Raw genomic sequence first — 15,341 nt, 5'->3', positions numbered from 1 at the left:
CCTGTGCTGGGCGTCCCCCCCGCATGTCAGTGTGAATGATCGTATCTGTGCTAAATTTAGCCGGCCTAGATCTGGGATGAAGAAGCCTTTAGGTAAGAGTTGAGGCTTCCTCAGGGCTGAGGGAAAACCTTTGAGCATACCTTATATTGTGCTGCCATGACAAAGCCAAATTAATAGTAACAGTAGACAAATGAAACACTTACCTGCCAAAACTATTTCATCTATCCACTCAACAAATACGGAAACGTTAGTGTACACTCCAGGCTTGGGATTTTCCTTGCATCCAACTCCCCAGCTTACAATACCAAAAATAAAGTAGATCCCTGGATCATCCGAAAGACACACCAAAGGAGCCCCGGGCTGCCCCTGTAACAGATCATTTACAATTCACATTATAACAGGTGCAGCAACAGAGGACTGGGTAACTGGGGAGTCATTCCCAACCCAGTCATCACCGGTCAGCATTTAGCTGCATGGTACCTAGAGCTCCCCCTACTGATACATGAAGTAAAGGTGCATACACACTTGCCGAGAAATGAGCGACGTCGCTCATTTCCACCCTTCCTGAGCGACGTTGCTCACTTTCTTGGCAAGTGTGTATGCCGCCGATGACTAGCAATGCGCGGCCCCGCGGGTCGTTAACGACCCTCTCTGTCGGCCGTGGAGGCAGCTCAATTTGGACTGTAGTCCGAGAGCTGCATGCACGGCTCGGTCACTGCATGACGTCACTGAGCGATATGAACGTCATCGCTCAGTGTGTATGCCCGGCCTGGGAGGGGGAACACTAGGCCACTTCGCTCACAGAACATGTCGCCTTAAGAGTCGCTCTCTATACACCACATTGTTATTGCTGGAACATGCGTAATTCTTAGGTGTTACTGTGGCTATTGGTGTACCAATCCTCCCTATAGAGATTGATATCACATATAATACTACGTTATCACAGCGGTGCTAGATGGTTTGGGAACCCCTGTAGTATATTTTAAATTTCTGTATAAATATGACCTTAAATGTGTCCACAGCTTCATCGAAATTCTAAATATAAAGAGACCCCAATAAGTTATACAAACTTCAGCTATGTAGACCATTCTTCTCATGCACAACGCTTTTTTATACCAGCCTGTGGATACCAAAATGCTACGCTGAGAGCAGATATGAGTACGGTGACGTGTGGACACGGTGCACAAAGCACAAAACTTCCTTCTAGGTGGTCCCTGGTGAATATCAGGGGGTCAGCTAGACTTGGTGCCTGTGGTTTGCCAGAGCTTCCTTAGTAGACCACAGCGAATCCACTATATTCAGACCCTATCACATATGACAATGGGGGTCATTCCGAGTTGATCGCTCGCTGCAGATTTTCGCAGCGATCAGTTAAAAAAACGGCAAAACTGTGCATGCGTATGCACCGCAATGCGCAAGCGCATCGTACGGGTACAAAGAGCATCGTTGCTGTGCACTGCTTCTAGCGACGATTCAATTCGCATAGCCGATCGCGAGGAGATTGACAGGAAGAGGGCGTTTATGGGTGTTAACTGACCGTTTTCTGGGAGTAGTAGGGAAAACGCAGGCGTGTCCAAGCGTTTGCAGGGCGGGTATCTGATATCAATTCCGGGACCTCCGTCGCTGGAATCATCGCACAGCATAAGTAACTACAGAGCTGGTCTTGTTCTGCACAAAATGTTTTTGTACCGCTCGGCTGCACATGCGATCGCACACTTGCAAAGCGAAAATACACTCCCCTGTGGGCGGCGACTATGCGTTTGCACAGCTGCTAAAAGTAGCTAGCGAGCGATCAACTCGGAATGAGGGCCAATATACAGTATGCTGGTTAAGGATTCGATGATGATGATGATGATAATAATAATAATTTTATTTGTGTAGCGTTTTTCTCCAGCAGGACTCAAACTCGCTTTACTTTCTACTGGTTCTCCAATCGTGTGATGCAGCATTGTGTGGAAATAGTTGAGAAGAAGGAGTTGAACCAGAATCTAATGCCTACGTTGTTCTATCTTTACATATGCTCAGAGGTTCCGAAACGCGGTCCTCAAGGCACCCCAATGGTCCAGGTTTTAGGTATATCCATGGCTCAGCACAAATGGTTAAATGCAATTGACTGTGTCACTTGTGGCCAAGCATGGATAAACTGAAAACCTGGACCGTTGGAGGTGCCTTGAGGACTGCGTTTGAGAACCTCTACATATGCTGTTCATGATGTATTACGGGTATGGGTCGTTGGGTCGACCCAACTTAGGTGGACACTCATTAGATCGACCACTGAAGGTCAACTTTGCCATTCGGTCGATATGCAATAGGTCGACATGGGCATTAGGTCGACATGTACTAGGTCAAAAGGTCGACATGAGGTTTTTTTAACTGTTTTTGTTGTCGTTTTCTCCGTAAAGTAATGGGGAACCCAAATTAGTGCACCGTGTCCCCTCGCATGGCACACTTCGCTCGCCATGCTTTGGGCAAGGTGCCTCGCTTCGCTCGGCACAGGTTACCGTTCCAATCGTAGTCCACGTGGATCATTAAGTATGAAAAATAAGAATTTACTTACCGATAATTCTATTTCTCATAGTCCGTAGTGGATGCTGGGGACTCCGAAAGGACCATGGGGAATAGCGGCTCCGCAGGAGACTGGGCACAAAGTAAAAGCTTTAGGACTAGCTGGTGTGCACTGGCTCCTCCCCCTATGACCCTCCTCCAAGCCTCAGTTAGGATACTGTGCCCGGACGAGCGTACACAATAAGGAAGGATTTTGAATCCCGGGTAAGACTCATACCAGCCACACCAATCACACCGTACAACTTGTGATCTGAACCCAGTTAACAGCATGATAACAGAAGGAGCCTCTGAAAAGATGGCTCACAACAACAATAACCCGATTTTTGTAACAATAACTATGTACAAGTAATGCAGACAATCCGCACTTGGGATGGGCGCCCAGCATCCACTACGGACTATGAGAAATAGAATTATCGGTAAGTAAATTCTTATTTTCTCTAACGTCCTAGTGGATGCTGGGGACTCCGAAAGGACCATGGGGATTATACCAAAGCTCCCAAACGGGCGGGAGAGTGCGGATGACTCTGCAGCACCGAATGAGAGAACTCCAGGTCCTCCTCAGCCAGGGTATCAAATTTGTAGAATTTAGCAAACGTGTTTGCCCCTGACCAAGTAGCTGCTCGGCAAAGTTGTAAAGCCGAGACCCCTCGGGCAGCCGCCCAAGATGAGCCCACTTTCCGTGTGGAATGGGCTTTTACAGATTTTGGCTGTGGCAGGCCTGCCACAGAATGTGCAAGCTGAATTGTACTACAAATCCAACGAGCAATCGTCTGCTTAGAAGCAGGAGCACCCAGCTTGTTGGGTGCATACAGGATAAACAGCGAATCAGATTTTCTGACTCCAGCCGTCCTGGAAACATATATTTTCAGGGCCCTGACTACGTCCAGCAACTTGGAATCCTCCAAGTCCCTAGTAGCCGCAGGCACTCCAATAGGCTGGTTTAAGTGAAATGCTGAAACCACCTTAGGAAGAAATTGAGGACGAGTCCTCAATTCTGCCCTGTCCGTATGAAAAATTAGGTAAGGGCTTTTATAGGATAAAGCCGCCAATTCTGAGACACGCCTGGCTGAAGCCAGGGCTAACAGCATTACCACTTTCCATGTGAGATATTTTAAGTCCACAGTGGTGAGTGGTTCAAACCAATGTGATTTTAGGAATCCCAAAACTACATTTAGTATGCAGTACTCCCTTGACAAACGTCTGAACTTCAGGAACAGAAGCCAGTTCTTTTTGGAAGAATATTGACAGGGCCGAAATTTGAACCTTAATGGACCCTAATTTGAGGCCCATAGACAGTCCTGTTTGCAGGAAATGCAGGAAACGACCCAGTTGAAATTCCTCTGTAGGGGCCTTCCTGGCCTCGCACCACGCAACATATTTACGCCAAATACGGTGATAATGTTGTATGGTTACATCCTTCCTGGCTTTGATCAGGGTAGGGATGACTTCATCCGGAATGCCTTTTTCCTTCAGGATCCGGCGTTCAACCGCCATGCCGTCAAACGCAGCCGCGGTAAGTCTTGGAACAGACATGGTCCCTGCTGGAGCAGGTCCTTTCTTAGAGGTAGAGGCCACGGGTCTTCCGTGAGCATCTCTTGAATTTCCGGGTACCAAGTCCTTCTTGGCCAATCCGGAGCCACGAGTATAGTCTTTACTCCTCTCCTTCTTATGATTCTCAGTACTTTTGGTATGAGAGGAAGAGGAGGGAACACATACACTGACTGGTACACCCACGGTGTTACCAGAGCGTCCACAGCTATTGCCTGAGGGTCCCTTGACCTGGCGCAATATCTGTCCAGTTTTTTGTTGAGGCGGGACGCCATCATGTCCACCTTTGGTTTTTCCCAACGGTTCACAATCATGTGGAAGACTTCTGGGTGAAGTCCCCACTCCCCCGGGTGAAGATCGTGTCTGCTGAGGAAGTCTGCTTCCCAGTTGTCCACTCCCGGAATGAACACTGCTGACAGTGCTATCACATGATTCTCCGCCCAGCGAAGAATCCTTGCCACTTCCATCATTGCCCTCCTGCTTCTTGTGCCGCCCTGTCTGTTTACGTGGGCGACTCCCGTGATGTTGTCCGACTGGATCAACACCGGCTGACCCTGAAGCAGAGGTCTTGCCTGACTTAGGGCATTGTAAATGGCCCTTAGTTCCAGGATATTTATGTGAAGTGACGTTTCCATGCTTGACCACAAGCCCTGGACATTTCTTCCCTGTGTGACTGCTCCCCAGCCTCTCAGGCTGGCATCCGTGGTCACCAGGACCCAATCCTGAATGCCGAATCTGCGGCCCTCTAGGAGATGAGCACTCTGTAACCACCACAGGAGAGACACCCTTGTCCTTGGAGACAGGGTTATCCGCTGATGCATTTGAAGATGCGATCCGGACCATTTGTCCAGCAGATCCCACTGAAAAGTTCTTGCGTGGAATCTGCCGAATGGAATCGCTTCGTAAGAAGCCACCATCTTTCCCAGGACCCTTGTGCATTGATGTACTGACACTTGGCCTGGTCTTAGGAGGTTCCTGACTAGGTCGGATAACTCCTTGGCTTTCTCCTCCGGGAGAAACACCTTTTTCTGTACTGTGTCCAGAATCATCCCTAGGAACAGCAGACGTGTCGTCGGAATCAGCTGCGATTTTGGAATATTTAGAATCCATCCGTGCTGTCGTAGTACTACTTGAGATAGTGCTACTCCGACCTCTAACTGTTCTCTGGACCTTGCCCTTATCAGGAGATCGTCCAAGTAAGGGATAATTAAGACGCCTTTTCTTCGAAGAAGAATCATCATTTCGGCCATTACCTTGGTAAAGACCCGGGGTGCCGTGGACAATCCAAACGGCAGCGTCTGAAACTGATAGTGACAGTTCTGTACCACAAACCTGAGGTACCCTTGGTGAGAAGGGCAAATTGGGACATGGAGGTAAGCATCCTTGATGTCCAGAGACACCATATAGTCCCCTTCTTCCAGGTTCGCTATCACTGCTCTGAGTGACTCCATCTTGAACTTGAACCTTTTTATGTAAGTGTTCAAGGATTTCAGATTTAAAATGGGTCTCACCGAGCCGTCCGGCTTCGGTACCACAAACAGCGTGGAATAATACCCCTTTCCCTGTTGTAGGAGGGGTACCTTGATTATCACCTGCTGGGAATACAGCTTGTGAATGGCTTCCAATACCGCCTCCCTGTCGGGGGGAGACGTTGGTAAAGCAGACTTCAGGAACCGGCGAGGGGGAGACGTCTCGAATTCCAATTTGTACCCCTGAGATACTACCTGCAGGATCCAGGGGTCCACTTGCGAGTGTGCCCACTGCACGCTGAAATTCTTGAGACGGGCCCCCACCGTGCCTGAGTCCGCTTGTAAGGCCCCAGCGTCATGCTGAGGACTTGGCAGAAGCGGGGGAGGGCTTCTGTTCGTGGGAAGAGGCTGTTTGCTGCAGTCTTTTTCCCCTTCCTCTGCCCCGGGGCAGATATGAGTGGCCTTTTGCCCGCTTGCCCTTATGGGGACGAAAGGACTGAGCCTGAAAAGACGGTATCTTTTTCTGCTGCGAGGTGACTTGGGGTAAAAAGGTGGATTTTCCAGCCGTTGCCGTGGCCACCAGGTCCGATAGACCGACCCCAAATAACTCCTCCCCTTTATACGGCAATACTTCCATATGCCGTTTGGAATCCGCATCCCCTGACCACTGTCGCGTCCATAATCCTCTTCTGGCAGAAATGGACATCGCACTTACTCTTGATGCCAGAGTGCAAATATCCCTCTGTGCATCTCGCATATATAGAAATGCATCCTTTAAATGCTCTATAGTCAATAATATATTGTCCCTGTCCAGGGTATCAATATTTTCAGTCAGGGAATCCGACCAAGCCACCCCAGCACTGCACATCCAGGCTGAGGCGATTGCTGGTCGCAGTATAATACCAGTATGTGTGTATATACTTTTAAGGATATTTTCCAGCTTCCTATCAGCTGGTTCCTTGAGGGCGGCCGTATCAGGGGACGGTAACGCCACTTGTTTTGATAAGCGTGTGAGCGCCTTATCTACGCTAGGGGGTGTTTCCCAACGCGCCCTAACCTCTGGCGGGAAAGGGTATAATGCCAATAATTTTTTAGAAATTAGCAGTTTTTTATCGGGGGAAACCCACGCTTCATCACACACCTCATTTAATTCATCTGATTCAGGAAAAACTACGGGTAGTTTTTTCACACCCCACATAATACCCTTTTTTGTGGTACTTGTAGTATCAGAAATGTTCAAAACCTCCTTCATTGCCGTGATCATGTAACGTGTGGCCCTACTGGAAAATACGTTTGTTTCCTCACCGTCGACACTGGAGTCAGTGTCCGTGTCAGTGTCTGTATCGACCTGAGGTAACGGGCGTTTTATAGCCCCTGACGGTGTTTGAGACGCCTGTACAGGTATTAACTGATTTGCCGGCTGTCTCATGTCGTCAACAGTCTTTTGTAAAGTGCCGACACTATCACGTAATTCTTTCCATAAGACCATCCAGTCAGGTGTCGACTCCCTAGGGGGTGACATCACTAACACAGGCAATTGCTCCGCCTCCACACCATTTTCCTCCTCATACATGTCGACACAGCGTACCGACACACAGCACACACACAGGGAATGCTCTGATAGAGGACAGGACCCCACTAGCCCTTTGGGGAGACAGAGGGAGAGTTTGCCAGCACACACCAGAGCGCTATATATATACAGGGATAACCTTATATAAGTGTTTTTCCCTAATATAGCTGCTGTATATATTAATATGCCAATTTAGTGCCCCCCCTCTCTTGTTTTACCCTGTTTCTGTAGTGCAGGACTGCAGGGGAGAGTCAGGGAGCCTTCCTCCAACGGAGCTGTGAGGAAAAAATGGCGCTTGTGTGCTGAGGATATAGGCTCCGCCCCTTTTTCGGCGGCCTTTCTCCCGCTTTTTTGTGGAAAACTGGCAGGGGTTAAATACATCCATATAGCCCAGGAGCTATATGTGATGTATTTTTAGCCATTTAAGGTATTTTCATTGCGTCCCAGGGCGCCCCCCCCCCAGCGCCCTGCACCCTCAGTGACCGGAGTGTGAAGTGTGCTGAGAGCAATGGCGCACAGCTGCGGTGCTGTGCTCTACCTTATTGAAGACAGGACGTCTTCTGCCGCCGATTTTCCGGACCTCATCACTCTTCTGGCTCTGTAAGGGGGCCGGCGGCGCGGCTCCGGGACCCATCCATGGCTGGGCCTGTGATCGTCCCTCTGGAGCTAATGTCCAGTAGCCTAAGAAGCCCAATCCACTCTGCACGCAGGTGAGTTCGCTTCTTCTCCCCTTAGTCCCTCGATGCAGTGAGCCTGTTGCCAGCAGGTCTCACTGAAAATAAAAAAACCTATTTAAACTTTTACTCTAAGCAGCTCAGGAGAGCCACCTAGATTGCACCCTTCTCGTTCGGGCACAAAATCTTAACTGAGGCTTGGAGGAGGGTCATAGGGGGAGGAGCCAGTGCACACCAGCTAGTCCTAAAGCTTTTACTTTGTGCCCAGTCTCCTGCGGAGCCGCTATTCCCCATGGTCCTTTCGGAGTCCCCAGCATCCACTAGGACGTTAGAGAAAAATCCAAAAAATGAAACAAAAAATGTGAAAAACTCATGTCGGCCTAGTACATGTCGACCTAATGCCCATGTCGACCTTCAGTGGTCGACCTAAGTTGTGTCGACCTAACGAAGGTAACCCATGTATTATATATACTGAGTAGATCATAGAGTGATGTTTATACTTTTATATAATGACCATCTTCAGATTTTTTTGCCACCCTAGCACACCAGGACGCACTTTTATTTTGTGGAGGTATCTACTGAGAGCCAAAAGGAGGTGAGCATCCCGCTGTGCGCTTTACAGACCATCAGGGCACAGGTGCTTCGCATTTAGCGTACATCATAAATGATCACCAATCAACTGATCTGTTCTGACTATTAATTCTAAAATTCCAAGCCTGGAACATATCCAAATGTTTTTGCTATGTCCCTCCCACTCCATTCTTTTAACAAATGAAAAGCTTGTCTGGCCAAGTGTTTCCCATGTACCCAAATGAGAGACAAGAGAGAGTATAAAAAGATATATATGATGAAATCATTATTTCAAACCATTCTTTACAAAAGTAGTTGCTTATCAGCAAACCGTGATGTGCAATGTCATTGCAACTTGAAGAGCTCAAGTTCTTGGGAATGTAGAATACAATAGAACCATAAAGTACATAAGCCAGGTCATTGTGTCTCTGGCATGGAGTCCAGGGTACAGAACAGCCTGGCACAGACTGGGGAAACGCTCACCTGTCACACAAGCAGATTCTCACATATGTTTTGCTGCTGTAATTAAAGGGATTGTTCACTTTTGCGTAACATCTTATCACCCATTTGTGTTCTCCGCCCCAGCAGTACTTCTGCCAATACTGTACCTGTTTCCAGCTGCCTCCGCCTACGTCAGTCCTATCTAGGCTGGTGACTCAAAGTGTGTAAGCAATGTCACACCTGCCAATCTCATCAGATGCCTGATGAATCATACCTTCCATCCATAGCATTGAATACTATGGCCAGTTCAGCGCTAACTGCTCTGGAGCGCCACCACCTGGACTGTGGTAACAGCAACTTATTATAAGGAAATAGGCTGCTACTTTTGTAAATTTGACTGTGATGACAGAATCAGCCCCATAGTGAACAAAACTTAAATGGCGCTCTCTTAGCAGACGCAAATAGTGGTTTTACATACAGAGCACGCACAGATTTGAGTTTACGCATCTTCACGTATGTCTTTCCTATTCTGAGCTGGACGCAACTTGGCCGGGTCTGTCCTACCGTGAAGTAGGGCGCTATAAGGGGGCAGAAAAGGGGCAGTGACAACGCGACTAGGGATGGCCATCAGTGGGGTGTCCATTGATGGTTGCCATTGATGATACAATCAGCGATAACCCTCAATGGTACACAAACCATCTATGGTGAACCATCGATGGTTTGCACCACTCGATGGCCACCACTGAAAGGTGCAGGCTGGTCCGCGGACCAATGAAAAACCAGGGGCGGGGCTTACAGGGTGTCGGGGGGGCTGAGCTATGCTTCGTGTCCTGGCACCACATCAAAAAATAATAATATTTGGTTATACCTTTCCACCGATGGAGGGAAACCATCTGATTCTACCCCATCAATGGCAAAGTATTCTACATCGGCCATAAACCATCAATGATTTTTATCACTGATGGTCGATGGCCATCCCTAAATGCGACCGCACTTAACCACCCTGACTTGTGGGAGTGTCATGGTGTGTATTATAAGCTCTGCATGATTTTGAATTGAGCGTACAGGGAAGGGAAGCCTGTTACAGATTGATTTCTTACACCTAGCATGGGGTAGGAGCAAGTGTAGATAGATACCAATGTTGATGATTGCAGAGGCTGACGTAAAATCAATGGACGGTACAGGTTTTCCGCTTGCACACGTATAATCCCCCGTCATGCTGGATTAAGGATTATTTGGGCCCCGGGTATAAACTTGATATCACCCACCCCTTCCATAATCTAGACCTGCCTCTCATGTGTGCAGTACTGGTGGAAGGGGGCAGGTAGGGAGGGTGCAGTTTTGCCACTGTCAGACGCTGCCCGCCGTGGACTGGTAAGACTCTCCATGATAGGCTGTAGCAGGGGTTGGTAGAGTAAAGCAGCCGCAGCTGCTACCTCGGTCACACACAGACATGCAGCAGCGACAGGTGGGGGAAGTGTGCCATAGAACATTATTTAACTCCAACTCAGCAACCTGGTGACAGCTGGAGCCATTGCCAGTGCCTGAGTGATCAACTGGTCTATTAACCCCTATCTGCCTACATCCGGCAGCAGGTGCAGAGTGGGGCGAGACAGGGCATTTGCCATAGTGTGGGAGCCCAGGGCGACTGCCCCATCCGCCCCACCTATAATCTAGCCCTATAATTTCCCACCCCCCCACAGTAGCTGAACGGACACACACATTAACATAAGGTAGCAAAGCCGGCTAATACGGCTCCTGCACATACTGTACAGCCACTTCCCATGTGACTATGAATCAGCCCCTACATGAATTATATAGATGAGCAATACTATACAATTTATTTTTACTGAAACCTATTCTCCAGGTATCCTTTGATATGCGTAACTCTGCTTCCTTGTTTATCCATGATCATGGGCCCTATTCTAAACTATCATTCACAAACTTGTATTAGAACTTGTAGCTGCTGCTGCTGATTTAACTTGTTCTTAATCTTGTTCTCCATCGCCAGCAATAAATTGCACTTACTGGGCAAGTAACACTGGATTTGCTTGTGGCAGTCCCAGCACAAAACATCCTTTCAGTAATAAAGTTAGGGTAATAATCATTGCAGATGTCATCCGGGAGAACCGCCACCTCCAGCTGCTGGAGCTTCTTAGACTTCTCCTCTGCAGATCACACAAACACTTGTCAGATTTATTAATTTACTGAAATATTTCATCGGAATACTTAGCATCATACATGACATGCCAAAACAGTCAAGGCGATTAGACAGACATCAGTATTCTGAATGCATCAGTAGACAACTATGGCCCTCATTCCGAGTTGTTCGCTCGCAAGCTGCTTTTAGCAGCATTGCACACGCTAAGCCGCCGCCTACTGGGAGTGAATCTTAGCTTATCAAAATTGCGAACGAAAGATTAGCAAAATTGCGAATAGACACTTCTTAGCAGTTTCTGAGTAGCTCCACACTTACTCGGCAACTGCGATCAGTTCAGTCAGTTTCGTTCCTGGTTTGACGTCACAAACACACCCAGCGTTCGCCCAACCACTCCCCCGTTTCTCCAGCCACTCCCGCGTTTTTCCCAGGAACGGTAGCGTTTTTTCGCACACACCCATAAAACGGCCAGTTTCCTCCCAGAAACACCCACTTCCTGTCAATCACATTACGATCACCAGAACGAAGAAAAAACCTCGTAATGCCGTGAGTAAAATACCTAACTGCATAGCAAATTTACTTGGCGCAGTCGCACTGCGGACATTGCGCATGCGCATTAGCGACTAATCGCTCCGTTTGCGAGAAAAATATAACGAACGAACAACTCAGAATGACCCCCTATGTACAATACAAATTAAGGGGGTAATTCCAAGTTATCGCAGCAGGATTTTTTATAGCAATTGGGCAAAACCATGTGCACTGCAGGGGAGGCAGATATAACATGTGCAGAGAGAGTTAGATTTGGGTGGGTTATTTTATTTCTGTGCAGGGTAAATACTGTCTGATTTATTTTTACACTGCAAATTAGATTGCAGATTGAACACACCCCACCCAAATCTAACTCTCTCTGCACATGTTATATCTGCCTCCCCTGCAGTGCACATGGTTTTGCCCAATTGCTAACAAACATCCTGCTGCGATCAACTTGGAATTACCCCCTAAGAGCAAGAAACAGTAGTTTGTTTAATTACTGTGGGGAGGGAGGGGTGATGGTGTTAGGCTAGCCACATTTATACTGTAGTATTTGTTTATTTGCTGACCCTGCCAATTGGTCACCCCTCAGACTGATCCTATGGCAGCGGTCGCATTCAGGTGGACTGTGCAAGCGCACCAGACGTAGTTCGCATGCGTGACCTTACAAATTTCAGCTGCATCCAGGAAGGATGCGGCTGCAGTATGATTGACAGTAGTGTCCGTCGAGGCGGCACTGTCGTCGTGTTGGGGAAGGGGGGGGGGGGGGGGGCGTTCCGAACAGGGGTGGTCCGGGACCATTTTTTTCGGCCGTGGCTGCGTGATGTCACATGCAGCCGCTCCGAAAAAAATGAAATGGTTGCGTACCACCTGACAGTGCAGCCAGTCTGCGCTGTCAGGGGTCAACCTTAGTTCCGATGCACCCACAATCTAATTGCAGACACATCAGGTGGCAGCCTTACACATGCTTGGGCGGCCCTCAGCATGTAAGAAGATGAACACAGATCTGGCTGTGTATGCAGCGATCTGTGTTCATCTCTAAATAAGGTCCATATTGTGTACCATGTAAACACACTGCAATCCTACAGAGTAACACTGTTAGTCACCCAACTTTTTTAGGAACATATTATGCCATGATGAAGTCATACTGCTAAAGACGAAACACCCTGGGCTCATGTATATTTTTATCCGTACGTGTGTTTTCTACTGCGGAATAAAACTTTTTTTTACAATACATTATCCTAAGTTAAGGATCTAAAAAAGTTGGTTTACAGTGTTACATTATTTTAAGATTGCAGTGTTTACATGGTACACACTATGTTGCATTTCTTCTCTATTACATACAACATAGGGGGTCATTCCGAGTTGTTCGCTCGTTATTTTTTTGTCGCAACGGAGCGAATAGTCGCTAATGCGCATGCGCAATGTCCGCAGTGCGACTGCGCCAAGTAAATTTGCTATGCAGTTAGGAATTTTACTCACGGCATTACAAGGTTTTTTCTTCGTTCTGGTAATCGTAATGTGATTGACAGGAAGTGGGTGTTTCTGGGCGGAAACTGGCCGTTTTATGGGAGTGTGTGAAAAAACGCTACAGTTTCTGGGAAAAATGCGGGAGTGGCTGGAGAAACGGAGGAGTGTCTGGGGGCGAACGCTGGGTGTGTTTGTGACGTCAAACCAGGAACGACAAGCACTGAACTGATCGCAGATGCCGAGTAAGTCTGAAGCTACTCAGAAACTGCTAAGAAGTGTCTATTCGCAATTCTGCTAATCTTTCGTCCGCAATTTTGATAAGCTAAGATTCACTCCCAGTAGGCGGCGGCTTAGCGTGTGCAAAGCTGCTAAAAGCAGCTTGCGAGCGAACAACTCGGAATGACCCCCATAATTTCACTGGTGGTCACATAACCAAAGATATTAATACACTATGTAGACAAAAGTGATTGGACACTGATAGTAAACAGATGAACAAGCTTTTATTGATGTCAGTACTGTGTAGGTCCACCAAGTGCAGCAATTACTGCAGACACCCTTCTTGGAAAACTGTCCACAAGTTCCTGGACAACAGCAACAGCAGGCGGTATGTTTTGCCATTCTGCCTTAAGTACAATGACCAATTGCGACACTGAAGAAGGTCGAGTCTGCCTACAACGCACCCGTCACTCCAGTTTGTCCCAGAGGTTCTCAGTGGGGTTAAGATCTGGGCTCTGAGCCGGACAGTCCACCCGGTTTACCAAATTCTCTGTATACCAGTCCTGCATCGCCCTTGAAACATGACATCTCATAGGCTACGATGAACCCCTTTTCAAACTCTATTAGCTCCTTCCGGCAAGCCAGTGCAGGAGCACACCATTTCGTTTGCAGGGGGAGGGGAGAGGGGAGGGGGGGGGGCAATCACTTTTGCCTACATAGTGTAGCTTTTCCAGGAAAGAAGGACAACTTTCATTCTCGGAAAATCCTGTGATTGGCTCTAGACCACAGTTGCTATGGGTGAAGGTGATTTGTGCACCGGCGTTTGCTATGTCTGTCAATTTTCTATCTTGAACAACCTAGCAATAGATAATATTGTGAACACAGTTACCGTCTCTCTTGAGGTCCCATCCAGACACCACACAGAGGGTGGATGGTTCCACCATGCTGTGTGCCTCGGGGAGACATATGGGCTGTATATAAGGGCTGAACCGGTACCCCTCTTCTAGTTGAATCAAGGCGATGTCAAAGTCCATTAACAGTGGGGAAAACTCAGGATGCACAATAACTTGCTTTACTAAACGTTTCTGGAAAAAAAAAATTAAACAGAAGATGCTGCTGGAAGTTGTAGGTACGTATGGAAGTTCCTGAATCTCTGAGTGGTGTGACTGTGTGGAGAAATGGGACGCTACTGTTCTCTGCATTCATTACCCCAGCACACAATCTAGCACAAATGGGGCCATAAGTCACCTACCTGGTGATCTGTCCCTTCCTACCCATGAGTTGTCCCTTAATAGTTTTCATTAGGCAAGCATTGGGGGGTGACCTCAAACACGATGTGTATCAGAATTTCAGATTGCCTCTGAGGCGCCCCACATAGTGCACTATGATCTAATATGCAGCTTCTTACATACTACTTGCTGCTAATCCTCTATATTAATATTAAGATGGGAATGTGGAGCTTGGCTATGAGGTGACAGACCAAAGAATGCCACTCCTATACCTTGTCTGCAATGGTAACGCCAAAAGAGGGGAGGTGCTGCACGCTAGTCGGGCAGCAGTTGCCACCTAGGTTGCCCCTAAGGCTTGCACCAATTCTGGGCACACTAGGACACCAACTGCTGATTAGTTGTTGTACACTGCATATATTCAACCTGAATGTCAGTAAATTGACCCTATAGGTGTATATTTAATTGAATTTCTAAAGCTGCCGTCTGTCGAAAAAACTGCAATTTTCGACTTTTTTGGGACGGAAGGGGTTCCGACCTATTCAATATAACCCCAAATTATTCGACAAGTCAAGGAATTCGACTTGTCAAAAAGCACGTGGATCGGCGGAATAGCTACCGATCCCCTTTTCGACCATCTCAATCCGACTTTAAAAACAGTCGGATTGAGATGAGGGAGCTGAGAGGAGGAGAGGTGGGAGACCAGCGGGGAGATGGGGGAGAGCCGCGGGCAGACGGGGGAGAGCAGCGCTACAGCAGCGACTATAGCAGCGTACCTGGAAGATGTGTCACAGCCGCCGCTCACAGCAGCGTCCACCCAGCTCCAGCAAGCGAGACCTGCTGGAGCCGGGTGGACGCTGCCGTGAGCGGCGGCTGTGACACATCCTCCGGCTACGCTGCTGT

The 15,341-nt window shown here is 48.0% G+C and overlaps 1 protein-coding gene across 6 annotated transcripts in view; it reads right to left on the bottom strand.

The window, feature by feature from the left end:
- Positions 1-15,341, bottom strand: part of LOC134968915 (ovochymase-2-like) — a 235,824-nt gene that overhangs the window by 36,112 nt on the left and 184,371 nt on the right. For all 6 annotated transcript variants that reach the window (XM_063944490.1, XM_063944489.1, XM_063944493.1 and 3 more), the window contains 3 exons: positions 14,102-14,297; positions 10,866-11,005; positions 204-366 (listed from right to left, as the gene is read on the bottom strand). In XM_063944490.1, coding sequence (XP_063800560.1) covers positions 204-366; positions 10,866-11,005; positions 14,102-14,297 — 499 coding nt within the window. The remainder of the gene's footprint in view (positions 1-203; positions 367-10,865; positions 11,006-14,101; positions 14,298-15,341) is intronic.

Source organism: Pseudophryne corroboree, chromosome 11, assembly GCF_028390025.1.
Source record: "Pseudophryne corroboree isolate aPseCor3 chromosome 11, aPseCor3.hap2, whole genome shotgun sequence".
NCBI lineage: Eukaryota > Metazoa > Chordata > Amphibia > Anura > Myobatrachidae > Pseudophryne > Pseudophryne corroboree.
The sequence above is the reverse complement of the archived record's forward strand: the minus strand, read 5'-3'. Positions and strand labels throughout refer to the sequence as shown.